Below are 19,782 nucleotides of genomic sequence, written 5' to 3' on the forward strand. Positions count from 1 at the left end.
TTTTCACGGCTCAAAATTATAAACTTCTGGGAAGCACCTGGGGGTTCAAGGTGCTCACCACACATCTAGATAAGTTCCTTGATGGGTCTAGCTTCCAAAATGGTGTCACTTATGGGTGGTTTCCACTGTTTAGGCACATCAGGGGCTCTCCAACATAACATCCGCTAATTACTCCAGCAAATTTTAAATTCAACAAGTCAAATGGCGCTCCTTCCCTTCCGAGACCTGCCATGAGCTAAAAGAGTGGTTTTTCCCCACATATAGAGTATCAGTATGCTCAGGAGAAATTGCACAACAAATTTTGGGTCCATTTTATCCTAATACCCTTGTGAAAATATAAAAATTTGGGTCTAAAGTATCATTTTTGTGACAAAAAGTTATGTTAATTTTTTTCCTTCCACATTCCAAAAATTCCTGTGAAGCACCTGAAGGGTTAATAAACTTTTTGAATATGGTTTGGAGCACCTTGAGGAGCGCAGTTTTTAGAATGGCGTCACTTTTGAGTATTTTCTGTCACATAGGCCCCTCAAAATCACTTTTAATGTGATGTGATTACTAAAAAATGGTTTTAAAATTTAGTTTGAAAAATGAGAAATGGCTGATCAAATTTTGTTTCAAAAAGTGCTGATGTTAAGTCGACATGTGGGAAATGTTATTTATTATCTACTTTGTGTGATATAACTCTCTAATTTAAGGGCATAAAAATAAAAGTTTGAAAATTGCCAAATTTTAATTTTATCACAAATAAACGCAACTCACATCGAATAAATTTTACCACTATCATGAAGAACAATATGTCACGAAAAAAAAGAAGTCTCAGAAACTGTGGGATCCATTGAAGTGTTCCAGATTTATTACCATATAGAGCAGGGGTGGGGAACCTCAGGACCCCGGGCCATTTACGGTCCTCGATGACCTTTTATCAGGCCCCCGGGCAGATTCTCAGGGACTGCATTCTTGGGCAGGGAGGTGTATTTTGATTGCCACCAGCTCATTTAAGGGAATCTGTCACCCCAAAATTCGCCTATAAGCTAAGCCCACCCGCATCAGGGGCTTATCTACAGCATTCTATAATGCAAGATAACCTGCAAGATAAGAAAAACAGGTTATATTATACTCACCGAGGAACGGTTCTGGTTCTGTTCGGGTCCGATGGGTGTCACGATTCGGGTCCGGCGCCTCCCATCTTCATACGATGACGTCCTCTTCTTTTCTTCCTGCCACGGCTCCTGCGCAGGCGTACTTTATCTGCCCTGTTGAGGTCAGAGCAAAGTACTGCAGTGCTCAGGCGCCAGGAAAGGTCAGAGATGCCCGGTGCCTGCGCACTGCAGTACTTTGCTCTGCTCTCAACAGGGCAGATAAAGTACGCCTGCGCAGGAGCCGCGGCAGGAAGAAAGGAAGAGTACGTCATCATATGAAGATGGGAGGCGCTGGACTCGGACTGCGACACCCATCGGACCCGAACCGAACAGGGACCGCCCCTGGGTGAGTATAATATAACCTGTTTTTCTTAACTTGCAGGATACATCAGGGGCTTATCTACAGCATTACAGAATGCTGTAGATAAGCCCCTGATGCCGGTGGCTTTAGCTTATAGGCGAATTTTGGGGTGACAGATTCTCTTTAATTTACTCTAGCTCTGTTAGCACACATATGCAGTGTTTACTACTGAACACTGAAGAGCATGCATTGAAAGATTACCTCCTGACACCATTGCCAGAGACAGGATGTACTTTGTGGGCAGAGTTTGTTCGGCCCCCGAAGGATGGTATAAATATCCAAATGGCCCTTGGCAGAAAAAAGATTCCCCACCCCTGACATAGAGTGACAGTGGCCAGAATTTAAACATTTGGCCTGTTCATGAAGGTTCAAACAGCCTTGGGGGTAAAGGGGTTAAGAATTCCGTTTTTTAAACACATATGTGAAAAATGGTATCGGTGTTATCAGTGTTTTGCATCAGTGTGTCATCCATGTGTCCATTTTTACCATCAGTGTGTCAGTGTTTTTCACTGATGGATATGTAACACCCCAGGTTCCTGGTTATTACAGTTGCATTGCTTTCCTCATGGGGAGAGTGATGTCACGCTTGAAAGGAAGCAAGGAAGGATCTCTTTCATCAGGTAAACACAAACATGCAACAGGCCAGAAGGGGGAGCTCTGATCCAGCTTGTGGGTGGCTCCCCTATAGATATATTCTGGTCTGAAGGGAAAGTGAGTGAGTCTGTCAGAGAGATAGAAGAGAGAGGAAGTCTGAGGGGCCGTGCAGCCACGAGAAGTGCTGCAGCTCCTGGAAAAGGAAGAGAAAGGAAAGGAACATTTTGTAGAGAGCGTGAAGGAGGAAAGAAGTAAAGGTGAAGTTAAGAGCTGGAGAGAGAAGCTGCTACTGGGCTTCCTCCACGTTTGGCGCAGATAAGGGTAGCAGGAAGGCCGAGGTTGTGCAGTATTCTACATCCCACAGCAGAAACTGTTGGGACAGCAGATTGCAAGTTACCTGTCCACCACACACCTGAAGACATAGCAACGCATAGAGCCTGGGTCGTGATAGAGATCCTGTAAAAAGGTTCGAGTTACCTGTCATACAGGTATTGTCCTACCTAAAGGGGGGACAGATAACGTGAGGACTTTGTGTGAGGCCAAAGGCAGCAAGGAACTACAACACCACAGTGCTAGAGGGAAGGCTTCTAACCCCACCTGGTAAGGGGGACTCCCAACTTGCTTCAAAGCTGGCTGGACCATACATGCACCTGTGATCTGGTGCCTTGGACTGTGGCTGCCTGAGACCTTCAGTAAACCAGGTAAAGAGACTGCAAACTTGTGTCCTCCGTTTCTTGCTACACCACCCACCATCTCTATCTACACACCGGAAGCCCTGGGGACCCAGCTTCACCTGTGGGAAGCCATACCATCACAGCTGCCATAACATCACCTCAGTGGACCCCTTTAAGCAGCGTCGGTCATCTCTGACTGAAAACCACAGGTGGCGCCACGAACACAAACTTTATTACAACTCCCTTTAAAGACCTTTCCCCTTTTACATAGGCGCCCAGGACCACGGACCGGGTCGCAGCCGCCGTGACACATCCCTTTAAGTACCGGACCCGGTACAGAGTATCCCACGGCCCTGGTTGGCGTTCCAGATAAATAAATAAATGACAAAGCTTCTCCAATACTTTGCAATGTTAAACATCTACATGAAAAAAAAACCAGATACCACACGTACTGGATACATGGATATGTAAATGAGGTAAATGAACAGTAATTGGTGTTAAATAATAGCTGGTTTAATAATTCACTGCACTCACAGACTTTTTTTTTTTATATAAAGCAAGTTAAATAATGATGGCTTATTTAGGACAGATACTTGCCATGATGATGTCTATAAACATTAGATGAAGATATTAGAAGCCTTACCTTTTTAACAAGTGGTGGTGCAAAAATTATCCATATTTTAAGAATTGCAAAAGGCTTGTTGTTTAATAACTGGAGATTAAATAATTTGGCTTTTTTTCGCTGTCAAAAAATGATCTTTTTTTGTGAAGTAGAAATAGGTTTGGTTTTCGTTGTAAAGTGTGTAATGGGAAGGACCATGGCTCAGAAAGAATGGCCAATGAAGAAGCACCAGACCAGGGCCCAGACTTATAGCCTATTAAAATGCACTGACCAATTATACTTTAGCCTGGCCTTTTGACAGTTTTTTTTTCTGGCTTAGATGCTAAAAAGCATTACGGTATATGCAAGTCCACCTGGCTGATATCTCCCGAACCTTCCCTGATGGATGCAATCTCTTGCAATGTGTAAACAGGTGATATTTGTGAGCAATGTGTGCAAATCTGTCCAAATTCATTAGATAAAGAAAATTCCTAAAAAATTGACTCCAATTCATATCCAAGCAATTCACGCATCTATAGAAAGAACATATCCATGTGTATAATAAAAGTGGCGGTAACAGAGGAGAATGGTGATATGAGGATGATAAGGAGCCATTACTGAGCAGATCCTGATGATACTCACATGTGGCCTCGGTCACTGGAGCAGATGTCTGGCTGCAGCTCCCACTGACTGTCTGTACAGTGACATTATATTCTCTGCCTGGTAGTAATCCTGTGAAATTCACTTGTGTGCTCGTCGTTTGTGTCGTGTTATTGATGGCTCCTGTTAGACTGACTGTATAATTATCCACTTGTCCTGCTGGTATTATCCATGAGGCTCCAAGAACATCAACCGACTGGTAATTATTCAGTAAGATGGAGGAAACTTGTCCGGGAACTGATAATGATATAAATCACAGACAGGTTGGTTATACAGCAGATACATCTGGTTCAGTATAAGACATCAGTCTGTGGTAGTAGAATGGTTAAGGGTTTGCAATACAGTATGTATAATATAAAAGGAGTTTCTAAAGTCGAAATTGCAATTGAATCAGCTCGAGCACCCAGAGGTGGTATACACAACGATTATATAGAATCAGCACCTACTTCAAACTTTAGCAGGTTCTACTCCTCAGAATTAGTATATGACTAGCGTAGAAGATCCTCTTCAAATATAACATTCAATAATCACAATTAGAAGAATCTAACATAACCCCAGTCCAATATAAATAGACAAAGAAATAATCAAAATAAATTCCTCTTATGATCATCAGGATATTTATTTCAGTACATATCACATCATACTTTTCTTGCCAAATATGATTACTGAATAACAAGACCCATATCGGGTCCACTAGTTCCTGAATATACACGGTAAGACATATCACATTTATAGTGTCATTGTGAATCCCTCCGTATTCAGGAACCAGTGGATCTGATATGAGTCTTGTTATTGAGTATTCTTGACAAGAAAAGTATGATGTGATATGTATTGAAATAAATATCCTGATTATCATAAGAGGAATTTATTTTGATTATTTATTTGTCTAATTATATTGGACTGGGTTTATGTTAGATTCTTCTATTTGTGATTATTAAAAGTTACATTTTAAGAGGATCCTCTATGCTAGTCGTATACAAGAGTAGAAATAGCGATGTCAGAAATGTGTCGTTGGTGATTTATTTCAATCGGTGATGATGATTCTGCTTTTTTTCCAAAATTGGTGATGATAATTGTGCTTTTTTTCACTTCAGTATTATGGTATCTAAAATTAATATTATTAAATCATCAACCAGGAATTTCCCATCAGCAGAAAAAGCAGATATAAAGTTAAGCAGTAAAGGAAAGTTTACATTCATTACATGGTAAGGACCTCCAGACTAAGCTTCATGTAAGGTATGGAGATGGTGACCATATGATCTGCTGTTGTTGTTGGGCAGTCAACCTGTAATCAACTCTCTGGTTGGTCTAATTATGCTAATCACACTGTGATCAAACTCTATTTAGAGTGTTACCATACTGTGATCCGAATTTCTCAAATGAGAAGATGGCATAAAAACACTACATCTTCTCCGTTCTGTCACTCCTTGGAAATCAGAGTGCATTCAAATGTAATTCGATTGCAGTCCAATTTTTTTCCTCTGATTCATTTCTGCATACAATAATTTTTTCCTTATACAGACTCGGTCTGAGGCTAATAAACGGACATGTACACAGGATAACAATCGGCCATGTACACAGTCCAATAGATTAACATTGGTTGGAGAGCGATCTGATGATTTGTCAGATAATGCACAAACCGAAAATACGGTCGTCTGCACCAGCTCTTAGGATGAGGCTACACAGCGACATGGGCAGCAACACCTGTCACACAGCCAAAGTTTGCCATGTGTCGCAATGTTCAATCACAACGTAATTCAAGTGAATGGAATTGCAATGGGTCTCAGAAAATGTAAACACAAATAAATTGTTTTTGTTTTAGAAAGTTTAGTTTTTTTTTAAGCCATTAAAAAATACAATACAAATTTGGAGTCACCGTAATCCTACTGCTCTGGCGATTCATGTTAGCTGGTTAATTTGTTTCAACACTTAACGCTGTAAAAATAAAAACGATGGCAAAATTGCATTTCTTTCACCATTTCAGTGCAACTGGAATTTTTTTGCCATTTTCTCTTACTCTATATGGTAAATTGATTGGTGTCAAAATAAGACCAGCAAATACTAGGATTTCATCAGCTCACCCAACCAGACATGTTTGAATCCAATTCTCAGTAGACATGTGCAGAGCACGGATCACCAACAAGTTCCGACTCCCAGGTGAAAATGCAAATCATTCACTTATCCAGCTCATGCAAAAATTGAATGGAGGAGATGAAAATAGAATGAAAATATTGTCCTTTATTAGTGCATCATAAAAACAAGCTGACGCGTTTCAGGCAATACTGCCCGTAGTCATAGCAGTATTGCCTGAAACACGTCAGCTTGATTTTATGATGCACTAATAAAGGACAATTCTATTTTCATCTCCTCCATTCAATATTTGCATGAGATGGATAAGTGAATGATTTGCATAATAAGACCAGCCCTCAGCTTGCAGCTTAATGTCCGTTCTTACGTTGTGCAGTAGGTTCTCACGCTGCGAGGGGAGACGTCAGTAAGGTTACCACAGTTCAGCGGTTGTGAAATGCGGTAATCTTACTGGTGTCACTGCTCATCACAGCAGCCAGGTTCTCGCACTTTGCAGTATAAGAACCAGCACTGTCTGCTGCTCCAGTCTATGGAGCTTCGTTCTCTGAACGGGGCTCCATACACTGGACAAAGAAGAAGCGTTTTGTCATGGGACCTCCATTTTGACTACAGCTGTCAAGGGTGGATTAGTTTTGTTTTAATAAATGGATAAAAGTGTGATTGGTGGGGAGTGATTTTTTACAAATAAAGGACTTTATTTTTTAAAGGAGAGGGGTATATCAGACACCTCCATAACTAACCCCGTAGTCAAAAGAAATAAACACATGACATTGCAAAGCTGACATCAATCCCATAAACCATTATGCCAATTGTGACCGTGCCAGGGCAATTGGGAAGAGCAGAGACTAAGCTCCAGAACTGGCACATGTAATAGATACACCACTTCTGGGGCGGCTGAGGGCAGGTCTAAGTCTGGGAAGGGGCCAATATCCATGGCCAATCCCAGCCTGTTAATATCAGCCCGCAGCTGTCTCCCTAGCCTTTGCTGGTCATTAAAAATAGGATCCCCACTTTTTAATAATCAGTAAAGGCGAAGCAGACAGCTGTGAGCTTATATTAATAGGCTGTGAAGGGCCATGGATAATCATTTGCAGAGACAATATATATATATATAATCATGTTATGTATCCTTAGCTTTAGACCAGGGTCACACGGCCAACTATTTTCTCATAAGAGAGAACTGAAGCAAAGATGTGGAGAAGACGGATGTCATGAATATACACAGCTCTGCTACATCTTTTAGGTGTGTGTAAAGTACATATGCTGCAGCTGTGGTCCCCCTCACAGCCCCTCCTTCTTCTCCCTGCACCAAATAGCTTTTCTTCTCAGTCTGCCAGCTCCTCCCTCCCCCCTGCAGCCAGCTGTAATGCAAGTTCCTTCCCCCCTGCCTCGAGAATAACTGTGAGCAGCACCACTCAGCCGTGTACAAAAGCTGTGTGCAAAAGCACATGGTCGGGGGGAATCTCTTTTTTTCTTTTAAAGTGGTATATGATCACGCAGATTAGGTCTGGAAGTAGGAAACTTATATCTTTGGAATTTGCTTTGATAGAGCTACCCACCATTTAGTTTTCTAGACTCCAACACCAGCAGAATCTGAGTAATAGATTTCTGCTTAACCGGGTCATACACCTACTTCATGTTTGGGCTCAAATTAACACCCATCTCATGCTTGGGAGAATGATAGTTTTGGCTTCCTGCTATGAGGTATCCAGACCGAGTTATGAAATGAGTGAATTTTTGGTGGCTTTGGAAAGGGGAGTGGATTCCAAGGCGTAGCCCACTCAGTGAGGTCATGAAGCACAGTGTATGACTTGAATGAGCAGAGTTAGGAGGTGGTATTTACCCAGGAAGTCAGCTATGAGAGGCTCTGCAACCAACCTCATGCACTGGGATGTCGCTCCCTCCCCCACCCTCACATGGCAACTATGATATTAGATGACTAAGTGTTTTTTCAACTTTAATCCCTTTTTATTTGTAATAGTTCTATACATACTATGATTGTCTCATTTTGTAATATCGCTCTAAACAAACCCTAAGTCCTCCAACCTAAGTTATCGCTACTGATTAATAGTGGGGCAGGAACCAACCCAATCATAGGAATAGAAGCTGATGGCAGCGAAGCATTATGAGCTTGTTGGGTAGAGCTGGCAGTGACGGAAAGGGTTTTATAAGTGGATTTCCCACCTGTGATTGGGAATAGTTATAATGCCCTCACTGCAGCGTGCCCAATAGCAAGTACACAACCAGGCAGCCTTTCTGGCGACTAATTATCCTAGGTGCAGTTCCCTGACTGACCTGAGGGTAAGGGGGTGCCAGAGAGCTGCAAGTTCCAAACCGGAACTGGAAAGTGGGATATAAAAAAAAAAAATCCCTGACAAAGCCAAACACCCCGGTTCATGATAACGGAGAACTTAAAGGGGTATTACCATCTCCAAGATCCTACCCCAATATGAAGTAGGTGTATTAATAATTATTTTAGCAGATACCTCCAATTAGAAAGGTAGCATCATTTTTCTGATTCGCTATATCTCTTTCCTCATGTGTAGATGTTGCAGAACCTTAAGTATCCATGTTTATGACCACTAGCAACTAGTTAAATTTCACCATATCAGTGGTCGTAATCCTGGATAACTAAGATCCTGCAATGCCAGCACATGAGGAAAGAGACATAGGAAATCAGAAAAACTATACTACATATCTAATTGGATGAGATTGCTAATATTATTATTATAACATCCACTGCATATCTGAGTGCAGTCGATGTCGCAAGAACCCATAGACTTGTATGGTGACTAGCTCATGTACTCTCAGCATTCTATTATTTATTTTCATGCTGAATCAGCATGAGAAGAAAAATTACAGATCTGCACTGCCCCATAATATAACAGTGAAAATAGGAAAGGAGTAAATACCATGACTAAGACATAATTCCGAAACGCATAGATTAAGCAGCAATCTCATTCTTTTTTCATGCTGATTATATATGCTTGTAAAATGATGTAATAAATCTTGAAGTTTTATATTCACTTGCACATCGCTGCAGGACGTCTTCTCTTGAAAATAGTATTTAATTGGGCTGAGTGCTATCCGATAAAACATCAGCTAGCACTTGGCCGTGTTATGTACATCAGAGGTGTCAAACTGCATTCCTCGAGGGCCGCCAACAGGTCATGTTTTCAGGATTTCCTTAGCATTCCACAAGGTGCTGGAATCATTCTGTGCAGGTGATTAAATTATCACCTGTGCAATACAAGGAAATCCTGAAAACATGACCTGTTGGCGGCCCTCGAGGAATGCAGTTTGACACCTCTGATGTACATCGTCTCATTACACTGGATTTCCACTATACTCACGTGTGCAGCTTGTATTAGACACCGGGTCGGATTCAGTGCTGTTATCGGCAGCTCTTGTATAGACCAGGAATGTATATGTTTCTCCTGGTGTCAGATTCATTATTGTCACTGATTCACTTGTCACTATTATATTATTTATCATCGATGCTGATGAGGTGACATTGGTCTGGACTCTGTATCTGTATGACGTCTGATACTCATCAGGTTTACTCCACGTCAGAGACACAGAATATGAGGTCACAGCGCCGATCTGCAGAGATTTCACTGGTATCGGATCTGAAATAAAATAAATACAAACAATCACTGTGAATACTGAATTAAAATGCAGCATGTAGTGTTATCTAATAGTAACCACTGCCTAAAAATATATAGCTGTAATTTAAGCCAGGAGAATGGGAGAATACTGTAGGTCTGCAAAAAGGTAGATTTAGGAGCCAACCCATAACAGAAAAAATCTCAAATGTTACATGGACCCCACTGTTATGTGACGTGAGGCAAAAGACCAGAAAATATTCCATAATGGAACTAACTGGTCTGGAGAAAAAAAACACTACACACAATTATTACATTCGAATTCTGAAATAATGTAAGACTGTTATGATTGGCTCCAGATATGCTTGAACAGCAGAGAAGCTCTTCTTCAGATACTTGAGATTCGGCATTATATCAGAGTAGATTACTGTTTAGAAACTCCTGAAAATACTCTTTGAGCAGTAATATTTTAACTCCTTTTTGACAGAAAATATATATATGTACTGTACATAACTCGGTCCAACTAGGACCACCGGAGGTCAGCTGAATTCTGCTGAGTTACGCTGGTTCCTAAACTCGCATTAATTTCCATAGGAGGCAGAGAAACAGCATAGCTCGGCCTTTATCAGGTGATTTCATTGCTCAACCTTTGGTGGTCAAAGCTGAATGAAGTTATTCCTTTCTCATCCATGAAAGCCTGACATGGAAATAACCGTTTTTGGAGATATTCAGCAGATAAACCCTTAACTGCTCAGACTGGTCTAAATAAAATGATACTCACATCATCGATTTCCTGCAGTTCCCATTCCAATACTTACCTGGTCCTGTCTCAAAACACAAGAAATGGTAGGAAATGCCCAACACGATAGCTCTATACTCTTTATAAATGTAAGGTACCTCTGCTATTTAGGAAAAAAAACATTTCCTCTAACCTTTCCTTTCCCTTACTGTGCTCACCTCCATTTTCTCTATTACATTCCTCACATCATATGACATCCTTTAAAAGAAAAAAAAAGTTGCTGTAAATGCAAACAGTGATGAAACCTACTTGTATAGCCCGATGTGGTGACCGGAGAGCTCTGATACCCCCGGACGCCGACTGTTACCACAGCTATAGAGTAATTAGTCCCAGATATCAGGCTCTGGAGGGTGACATTTGTTGTGGGACTTGTCACAGATAAGTTAGTTGATGGATATATCCCGTAGCTTATATTATATGTCTTATTCACACCGGTCATATTTACTGGCACCGACCAAGATAATGTCAGGTTCTTTGTTGTCACTGTGGTAAAGGATAATATTCCAGGTGGAGTTGGATCTGCAGAAAAGGAGAGAAATACAGAGAGGTGAGAACATATCCAGCATCTGTATAATAAGGTAAAAGTGGCGGTAACAGAGGAGAATGGTGATATGAGGATGATAAGGAGCCATTACTGAGCAGATCCTGATGATACTCACATGTGGCCTCGGTCACTGGAGCAGATGTCTGGCTGCAGCTCCCACTGACTGTCTGTACAGTGACATTATATTCTCTGCCTGGTAGTAATCCTGTGAAATTCACTTGTGTGCTGGTCGTTTGTGTTGTGTTATTGATGGCTCCTGTTAGGCTGACTGTATAATTATCCACTTTTCCTGCTGGTATTATCCATGAGGCTCCAAGAACATAAACCGACTGGTAATTATTTATGGTGATGGGGGAAACTTGTCCGGGAACTGAGAATAATATAAATCACAGACAGGTTAGTTGTACAGCAGATACCTCTGGTGTAATATCAGTAATCGGCCTTTGGCAGTACAACACTTACATGTTTGCTATCCGGTGAATTGAGCAATAACTATGAAAAATGTATAATTAGTGATTTACATCAGTCAGTAATGAGAATTGTTATTCTTCTCTTACACATTATATATATTTTTTATTAATAAACTATAAGAGAAGAGTAACTCAACACAAATATCAGAACATTAGTTATATAATCAGCAATACTTTACAGCAAGTCCATGATAATAACTTGCAGACTAAAGCCGGCCATGCACCTTCCATAGTCGCTCTCCAGCAGCTTTTCCCCCTGCTCCCCCATACACATGCACACTCAGATATTTTACTACTTTTCTTTGCGAGTATCATTGCCAACATCACAAATTCCAACCATGTCACGCTTGCTACTTTTTTATTAATAGGAAAACATTTCATCTCGCTGCATCGTCATTAAGCCCTAGCCTAACAAAATTCCACGTTTCACCGTCCCTGTCCTCACCTGTGCAGGCCGTATTAGACACCGGGTCGGATTCAGTGCTGTTATCGGCAGCTCTTGTATAGACCATGAATGTATATGTTTCTCCTGGTGTCAGATTCATTATTGTCGCTGATTCACTTGTCACTATTGTATTATTTATCATTGATGCTGATGAGGTGACATTGGTCTGGACTCTGTATCTGGAAGACGTCTGATACTCATCAGGTTTACTCCACGTCAGAGACACAGAATATGAGGTCACAGCGCCGATCTGCAGAGATTTCACTGATATTGGTTCTGTAATAAAAAAAATGAAATTAAATTTGTTAAGTATTAGACATAATTAACATTTATATGTTTGACTGTGTCTCCCCCAGTTGTACATCCAGAAATTATAATGGACAAATCAAACAACAATATTTCCTTTTGAAAATATTTTTAGATCCAATAATAGAAAACTACATATCTCTGACTTCAACAACTAATATCTCTATAATATGCTGAGGATATAGCTCATTATTTTACCATTATATTCACGCTGTTCTTCAATAATCATAAATATTGAAGATGTTAATATAATAATACAAACTATAATATAAAATACAATATTTAACTTAGTTTTTCAAGATCACATAGAACCTACTTGTATAGACTGATGTGGTGACCGGAGAGCTCTGATACCCCCGGACTCCGACTGTTACCACAGTTATGGAGTAATTAGTCCCAGATATCAGGCTCTGGAGGGTGACACTTGTTGTGGGACTTGTCACAGATAAGTTAGTTGATGGAGATATCCCGTAGCTTATGTTATATGTCTTATTCACACCGGTCATATTTACTGGCTCCAACCAAGTTAATGTCAGGTTCTTTGTCCCAACCATGCTAATTGCTAGATTTCTTGGTGGTGTTGGATCTGTGTATAAAGTGAAGTATAGAGACAATTATATATATAAATTATTATAATATTATATAACATAATTTCAGGGGTTTTTTTTGTCTCATTTGTGAAATGGAAGAAATGCAAATAATATTTGATGAAAAAATGTCAAAACTGAAGTTTAAAATTCTAGGTTAAAATTGATTGTTATATTCTATGATTGTCAGCCTCAGCACTGTGATCCTACATGGAGGTCATTAGGACTCTCTTTGCCTGCACTGACCCGACGCTTCCTCCTATAATCACACCTTTAAACTAGGATCTGGTTCTGACCATGGCCTCTTTTTCTCCATGGTCATGAATGTTGGGTGGCTGGGCCCTTGGCATTTGCGAGTGTCATTATGCCTGACAGTCTATTTATAGAGAGAATCAGTCTGCCATGCCTTACAGAGAGATTAAAGGCGTTGTTGACTTTATCATAATTTTCTCAGAAGTGTTGAGGACTTGACTTTCTGTTTCCTACTATTACAAATATTATAATTCCTCTCCTAGTTACTGCAGCCTTCCTCACAGACTGCACAGCGCTCCTGTTTTCGGCACTTGATGGAGGAGAAAGGGACCAGACCTGTCCATCAGTCTCCTCCAACTAACATTTAGCTTTCCCATGTGCAGTATCTGTCATTTGGAGGAGGCTCATGGACAAATCCGATCCCGTGCTTCTCTAAAAGCAGAAATCTTGAGAAGAGCTGTGCAGTCTGTCATTATGGCAGCAGTAACAAGTGGGGGGAGAATCTGTAATTCTTATGATTGTGTGGCATCTCGAGCGTGGGAACTTTTCAGAATATTTTCCCACGCTCGAGCTCATATGAGTTCATCCAGCAGAGGGCGCATCACCGTGACTCGAGGTAACTACAGTACATTCCCCTGCATTCCATTCATTCACCAAGTTTTACAGACAAGAGCACAGCTGCATTAGCACAGCTCCTGGGTGTAAAATGATTTAGCCCCTTTAGATGGATTTACAGCGTGGGACAAGACTGTAACAACGGAAGGTATGGAATATTGTTGTTTGGTTTTTTTAACTTTAATTCAGGTGACAAGGGTCTTCAGGTGGATTAAGAGTATCATAAAATATTAAAACACCATGTGTCTTTATTTCATTAAAATACTTTTTAATAATGTGTGTGTGTTTTATTAACCATTTCATACTATTGGATTAATAATGGATAGGTGTCATAATTGACGCCTCTCCATTATTAACCTGGCTTAATGTCACCTTACAATAGCAAGGTGACATTAACCCTTCATTACCCCATATCCCACCGCTACACGGGAGTGGGAAGAGAGAGGCTAAGTGCCAGAATAGGCGCATCTTCCAGATGCGCCTTTTCTGGGGTGGCTGGGGGCAGATGTTTTTAGCCAGGGGGGTCCTATAACCATGGTCCCTCTCTAGGCTATTAATATGTGCCCTCAGTCACTGGCTTTCCCACTCTGGCGGAGAAAATTGCGAGGGAGCCCTGGCAAATTTTTTCCGGGATTTAACCCTTTAATTTAATAGCTAGAGCCACACAATTTTGCACACATACACTTCTTACATTAGTAAAGAGGAATATGTAATAAAAGAAGGGATATGAGATGGTTTACTGTATGTAAACCATGTCTCATATCCTGTCGGGTTTGTGAAGGAGATAGGAAAAGCCGGCAATTGAATTACCGGCTTTTCTGCTATCTAGCGATGAATTAAATATAAATAAATATATATGTGTGTGCGTCTCACTGACACATATATATATGTAGTGCCCCCACTGCCGCAGAGCCGAGGGGTACCCGGTACCGGGCCTCTGAGTCTCTGCTCTGGGGTTGTCACGGTGGCTAGGCCCGGTCTGTGACCCTGCTGAGGGGCGTACAGTAAATGATAGATGTGGATGATGATGGTGGTGCGGTGCAGTAAATAACGAGGACACCAGGTTGCAGTCTCTTTACCTCTTTACTGAAGGTCTCTGGGTCCTCAGTCCGGAATACGGTTCACCAGGCTGCGCAAGTCCGGCCGGTCCGATGGCACCTCCAGAGTTCCCTTTGCAGGTGGAAATCTGTGCCTTCCTGCTAGCGCTATGTGTTGTGGTCCTCCCCTGCTGTGCTTACGGGATAGTCCCCACAACTGTTGTGTCTGTTTCTCGTGTTCCCTCACAACAACTCGATTAGATGATGTTCTGCTAATCCTCCGTCCCTCCCGGTGTTATGGTTGGGATGCACCCGTATGACGGGTAGGCTCGGAGCTCTTCCGGGACCCTAGAGTCGCCCCTCTCCACAGGTTGCCCCCTATGTCTGCATAGGTGATTTAGGTGAGACAGCCCGCCTATGACTGACTGTCCTGCCGTTGGTTTGAAGTATTGCCTGAAGCTGAATATAGTAATACTTCCTCGGCGTTCCGGCCGCCGGTTGTGCGCCTCAGTAGGATGTTGCCTCGGTCTTACAGCACGACTCCTACTGGTATTCTCCTTCTTGCTTTGATCTCGTTTATCACTCAGCACAATATATCTCGCTTCTGATCCTTTCTTAGGGCACTGCCGCTATGCTGAGCAGGCACGGTCCCGTGACGTTCTTCCTTGTTGCCAGGCCTCTGTCAGGGTCCCAAACCTGACAGGGACCCTACCGAATCTTCCCCCACAACACCCTCTGCCACAAGGTGTTGCCTGGTTCCAACCCAGTCAGCTTTCTGTCTAACTTCCTGCCTGACCCCCAGTTTACCCACACGGTGAGGAGTGGCCTAATGAATAGCACCCTTAGCTCCCCCTGGAGGCCCGACTGTGAAATGTATTGCTGTATGTGATACCTGGTCAGATGAACTCCTTCAGTGCCATCAGACGTACCATAGCCCCCCTTAGCGGCGGAGCCACAGTACTGCAACGACCAGGACTCTGAGGCGCTGCACTCCCCCCCAGTTAAATCCAGTACTCCGGGACTGGGAAGAAAACAACAATACATGTCAGCAAAAAGACATACAATTTTTGTGAGTGCAATAACAATAAGCATATTTGAACAGAGCTTCCCTTTATGGGAGGTGAGGACACTTAAACGTTACAAACATGGTTAAATACTTTTAAATAACTTTTCTTACCCAACCGGGTATTCTACTAAGTGCAAAATTTTAAACATTAATTCAACATTGCCTTTAAGGATGTACACTCTAAATCCACTAAAGACCTTCTTATAACACATTATAAGGCTTAAGCAACTGTGCTACATTCTCCTACTTTACATCTGCAGGACCGCCTGTCCTAAACGCTCCAGACCTACTGCCTCTCCTTTCTATTACAGGACCGCTCCTTTCCACCCGAGCCTACTGTCCTTCCACTACTATACACAGTATAGAACATGTTTTTTTTTCTTTCAGTTTGAGATCACTGAGCCATCTCTATATGGCTCCTAAGAGGACTCACCACTAACCCCTACGGGTTCACTTCCTGTCCTCATCCTTCTATTAACATTATTGAACATTTCTTACAATCAACTAATTGGTTACATTTAACTTTCACATATCAACATTATTACTTCTTCTTTTAAAGCATCGTCATTCCTTAAGTGCTATCGATGAACATCCCCTTTAAGAGGGGACCAAGTCTCTATGAGGTAGTGCAACTTCTCAAGCTGCAAATCCGTATGCAGCAAGGACTCCAGTGCAAGTTCCAAGAACCGTATCTTCGCAAAGAGTCCGTCTTTTATATAAAACCAGTAGAGAGCACCTTTAAGAAGGTGCAACTATATACAATGAGTTTGTATCATGCATTGTTCATGATTCAGCAGTTTCTTAGTAACGGAGCAAAGGGTAGAAAAACAACCAAAAAGCAATAGGGATCCCGGGTCAACAAAGGGATCCCTTTAAGAGTTAACCCTGGACGGGTTTTAGCAAAACGCAGAGAAACAAACAGTTAACTATTTACATGTTCAGGTTTCCGAGGTTTAGTTGGACGGCTTCCAGGGCTGCATCTGGCACTTAACCCCTCTTGGCCCGGGAAGGGTGAAGTCCAGGGTTGCACCCAGTGCTGGACAAACGCCGTTAATCCGTCTTTCAAGTACGGTGAAATCATGCGCAGCGATGGAGGTCTGCGCAGCTTGAGTATGGGCATTTGCTGCAACAGAGGTAGCGGCTGCTGCAAGATCAGTCACTGGAACAGAGTCAGCAGCTGTGGCACTAGCAGTCGCTGGAGTGGTGTCAGTCGTCAGGGCAGGGTCGTCCTTCATACCTGCTTCAGATGCGGTCCCTCCGGTGCCGGTCTGCTCCGCCTCCGCTGGGGTCTGGAACGCTGGTTGCGGGGCCTTGCGCTGCGACGTTGTCATCTCCGTTTGCAGCATCTCGCTTTCCGGCAGGGCCTTGCCTTCTGGCTTCGGAGCGCTGGAACTTCTTTCTTGCTCCGGACCAGACGAGGCTACCGACAGATGTCTGGCGAGGCTCCCAATGATGGTCTTCTTCCACCCGGCCTCAGTGCTCAGCTGCGTCTGCAGGGGTTGGTCGCCGAGCTCGTCCGCTCTGGCCTGCAGGAATTCAATATCAGCGGTGGAGGCCTGGTTGCGGTGCCCCTCCAGGTAGCTGGGGGAGTCCTCGGCTCCGACCCCACGCTCCGGCTCCGGGTGGCTCGCCATGGCGTCCTCCATGTCTCTAACTTCTTCTTCCTGGTCCTTTTCCCGCTCTCTCCTTCGTGGGCGGTTTCGTTTTCGTTGTCTCCGCCCTCCATTGAGAATCAGGAGGTGGATCTCGGCTGCTGACGGACACGTCCTCACGGTGCAGAAATATTTAGACTGGGCGGCCATCGTCGTTCGCGCTCTCCAGCTTGCCTATGCCCACTCCACGCCCCTCTTCTTCTCCTGCGCTCTCCTCAGCGCTGTAATGGCGGCGGATTTTGGCGGCAAATGGCACAGCACAGTCCTTGCAATAAAGTACAGTCCAAGCACGATAAATCACAGTTCCAAGGCACACATGACCTGATTCTTCAGACTTAAGTAGATCCTGTTCGTGAGGCCAAGTTGTAGTGCCCCCACTGCCGCAGGGCCGAGGGGTACCCGGTACCGGGCCTCTGAGTCTCTGCTCTGGGGTTGTCACGGTGGCTAGGCCCGGTCCGTGACCCTGCTGAGGGGCGTACAGTAAATGATAGATGTGGATGGTGGTGGTGGTGCGGTGCAGTAAATAACGAGGACACCAGGTTGCAGTCTCTTTACCTCTTTACTGAAGGTCTCTGGGTCCTCAGTCCGGAATACGGTTCACCAGGCTGCGCAAGTCCGGCCGGTCCGATGGCACCTCCAGAGTTCCCTTTGCAGGTGGAAATCTGTGCCTTCCTGCTAGCGCTATGTGTTGTGGTCCTCCCCTGCTGTGCTTACGGGATAGTCCCCACAACTGTTGTGTCTGTTTCTCGTGTTCCCTCACAACAACTCGATTAGATGATGTTCTGCTAATCCTTCGTCCCTCCCGGTGTTATGGTTGGGACGCACCCGTATGACGGGTAGGCTCGGAGCTCTTCCGGGACCCTAGAGTCGCCCCTCTCCACAGGTTGCCCCCTATGTCTGCATAGGTGATTTAGGTGAGACAGCCCCCTATGACTGACTGTCCTGCCGTTGGTTTGAAGTATTGCCTGAAGCTGAATATAGTAATACTTCCTCGGCGTTCCGGCCGCCGGTTGTGCGCCTCAGTAGGATGTTGCCTCGGTCTTACAGCACGACTCCTACTGGTATTCTCCTTCTTGCTTTGATCTCGTTTCTCACTCAGCACAATATATCTCGTTTCTGATCCTTTCTTAGGGCACCGCCGCTATGCTGAGCAGGCACGGTCCCGTGACGTTCTTCCTTGTTGCCAGGCCTCTGTCAGGGTCCCAAACCTGACAGGGACCCTACCGAATCTTCCCCCACAACACCCTCTGCCACAAGGTGTTGCCTGGTTCCAACCCAGTCAGCTTTCTGTCTAACTTCCTGCCTGACCCCCAGTTTACCCACACGGTGAGGAGTGGCCTAATAAATAGCACCCTTAGCTCCCCCTGGAGGCCCGACTGTGAAATGTATTGGTGTATGTGATACCTGGTCAGATGAACTCCTTCAGTGCCATCAGACGTACCATAGCCCCCCTTAGCGGCGGAGCCACAGTACTGCAATGACCAGGACTCTGGGGCGCTGCATATATATATATATATATATATATATATATATATATATATATATATATATATATATATATATATATATATACAGTGCCTACAAGTAGTATTCAACCCCCTGCAGATTTAGCAGGTTTACACATTTGGAATTAACTTGGCATTGTGACATTTGGACTGTAGATCAGCCTGGAAGTGTGAAATGCACTGCAGCAAAAAAGAATGTTATTTCTTTGTTTATTTTTTTCTTTAAATTGTGAAAAGTCTTTTCAGAGGGTCATTTATTATTCAACCCCTCAACCCACCAGAATTCTGTTTGGTTCCCCTAAAGTATTAAGAAGTAGTTCAGGCACAAAGGACAATGAGCTTCACATGTTTGGATTAATTATCTCTTTTTCCAGCCTTTTCTGACTATTTAAGACCCTCCCCAAACTTGTGAACAGCACTCAAACATGGTCAACATGGGAAAGACAAAGGAGCATTCCAAGGCCATCAGAGACAAGATCGTGGAGGGTCACAAGGCTGGCAAAGGGTACAAAACCCTTTCCAAGGAGTTGGGCCTACCTGTCTCCACTGTTGGGAGCATCATCCGGAAGTGGAAGGCTTATGGATCTACTGTTAGCCTTCCACGGCCTGGACAGCCTTTGAAAGTTTCCTCCCGTGCCGAGGCTAGGCTTGTCCGAAGAGTCAAGGCTAACCCAAGGACAACAAGGAAGGAGCTCCGGGAAGATCTCATGGCAGTGGGGACATTGGTTTCAGTCAATACCATAAGTAACGTACTCCGCCGCAATGGTCTCCGTTCCAGATGA

The 19,782-nt window shown here is 43.4% G+C and overlaps 1 protein-coding gene across 1 annotated transcript in view; it reads right to left on the bottom strand.

Moving 5' to 3' along the window:
• The window catches only part of LOC143806510 (receptor-type tyrosine-protein phosphatase beta-like), a 131,420-nt gene that overhangs the window by 51,673 nt on the left and 59,965 nt on the right, over positions 1–19,782 (bottom strand). The window contains exons 19-24 of the mRNA XM_077287126.1: positions 12,603–12,872; positions 11,981–12,256; positions 11,181–11,435; positions 10,771–11,040; positions 9,471–9,746; positions 4,012–4,266 (exon numbers count right to left, since the gene is read on the bottom strand). Of these exons, the coding sequence (XP_077143241.1) occupies positions 4,012–4,266; positions 9,471–9,746; positions 10,771–11,040; positions 11,181–11,435; positions 11,981–12,256; positions 12,603–12,872 (1,602 nt within the window). The remainder of the gene's footprint in view (positions 1–4,011; positions 4,267–9,470; positions 9,747–10,770; positions 11,041–11,180; positions 11,436–11,980; positions 12,257–12,602; positions 12,873–19,782) is intronic.

The sequence above is a fragment of the Ranitomeya variabilis genome, chromosome 2, assembly GCF_051348905.1.
Source record: "Ranitomeya variabilis isolate aRanVar5 chromosome 2, aRanVar5.hap1, whole genome shotgun sequence".
NCBI classification, from domain to species: domain Eukaryota; kingdom Metazoa; phylum Chordata; class Amphibia; order Anura; family Dendrobatidae; genus Ranitomeya; species Ranitomeya variabilis.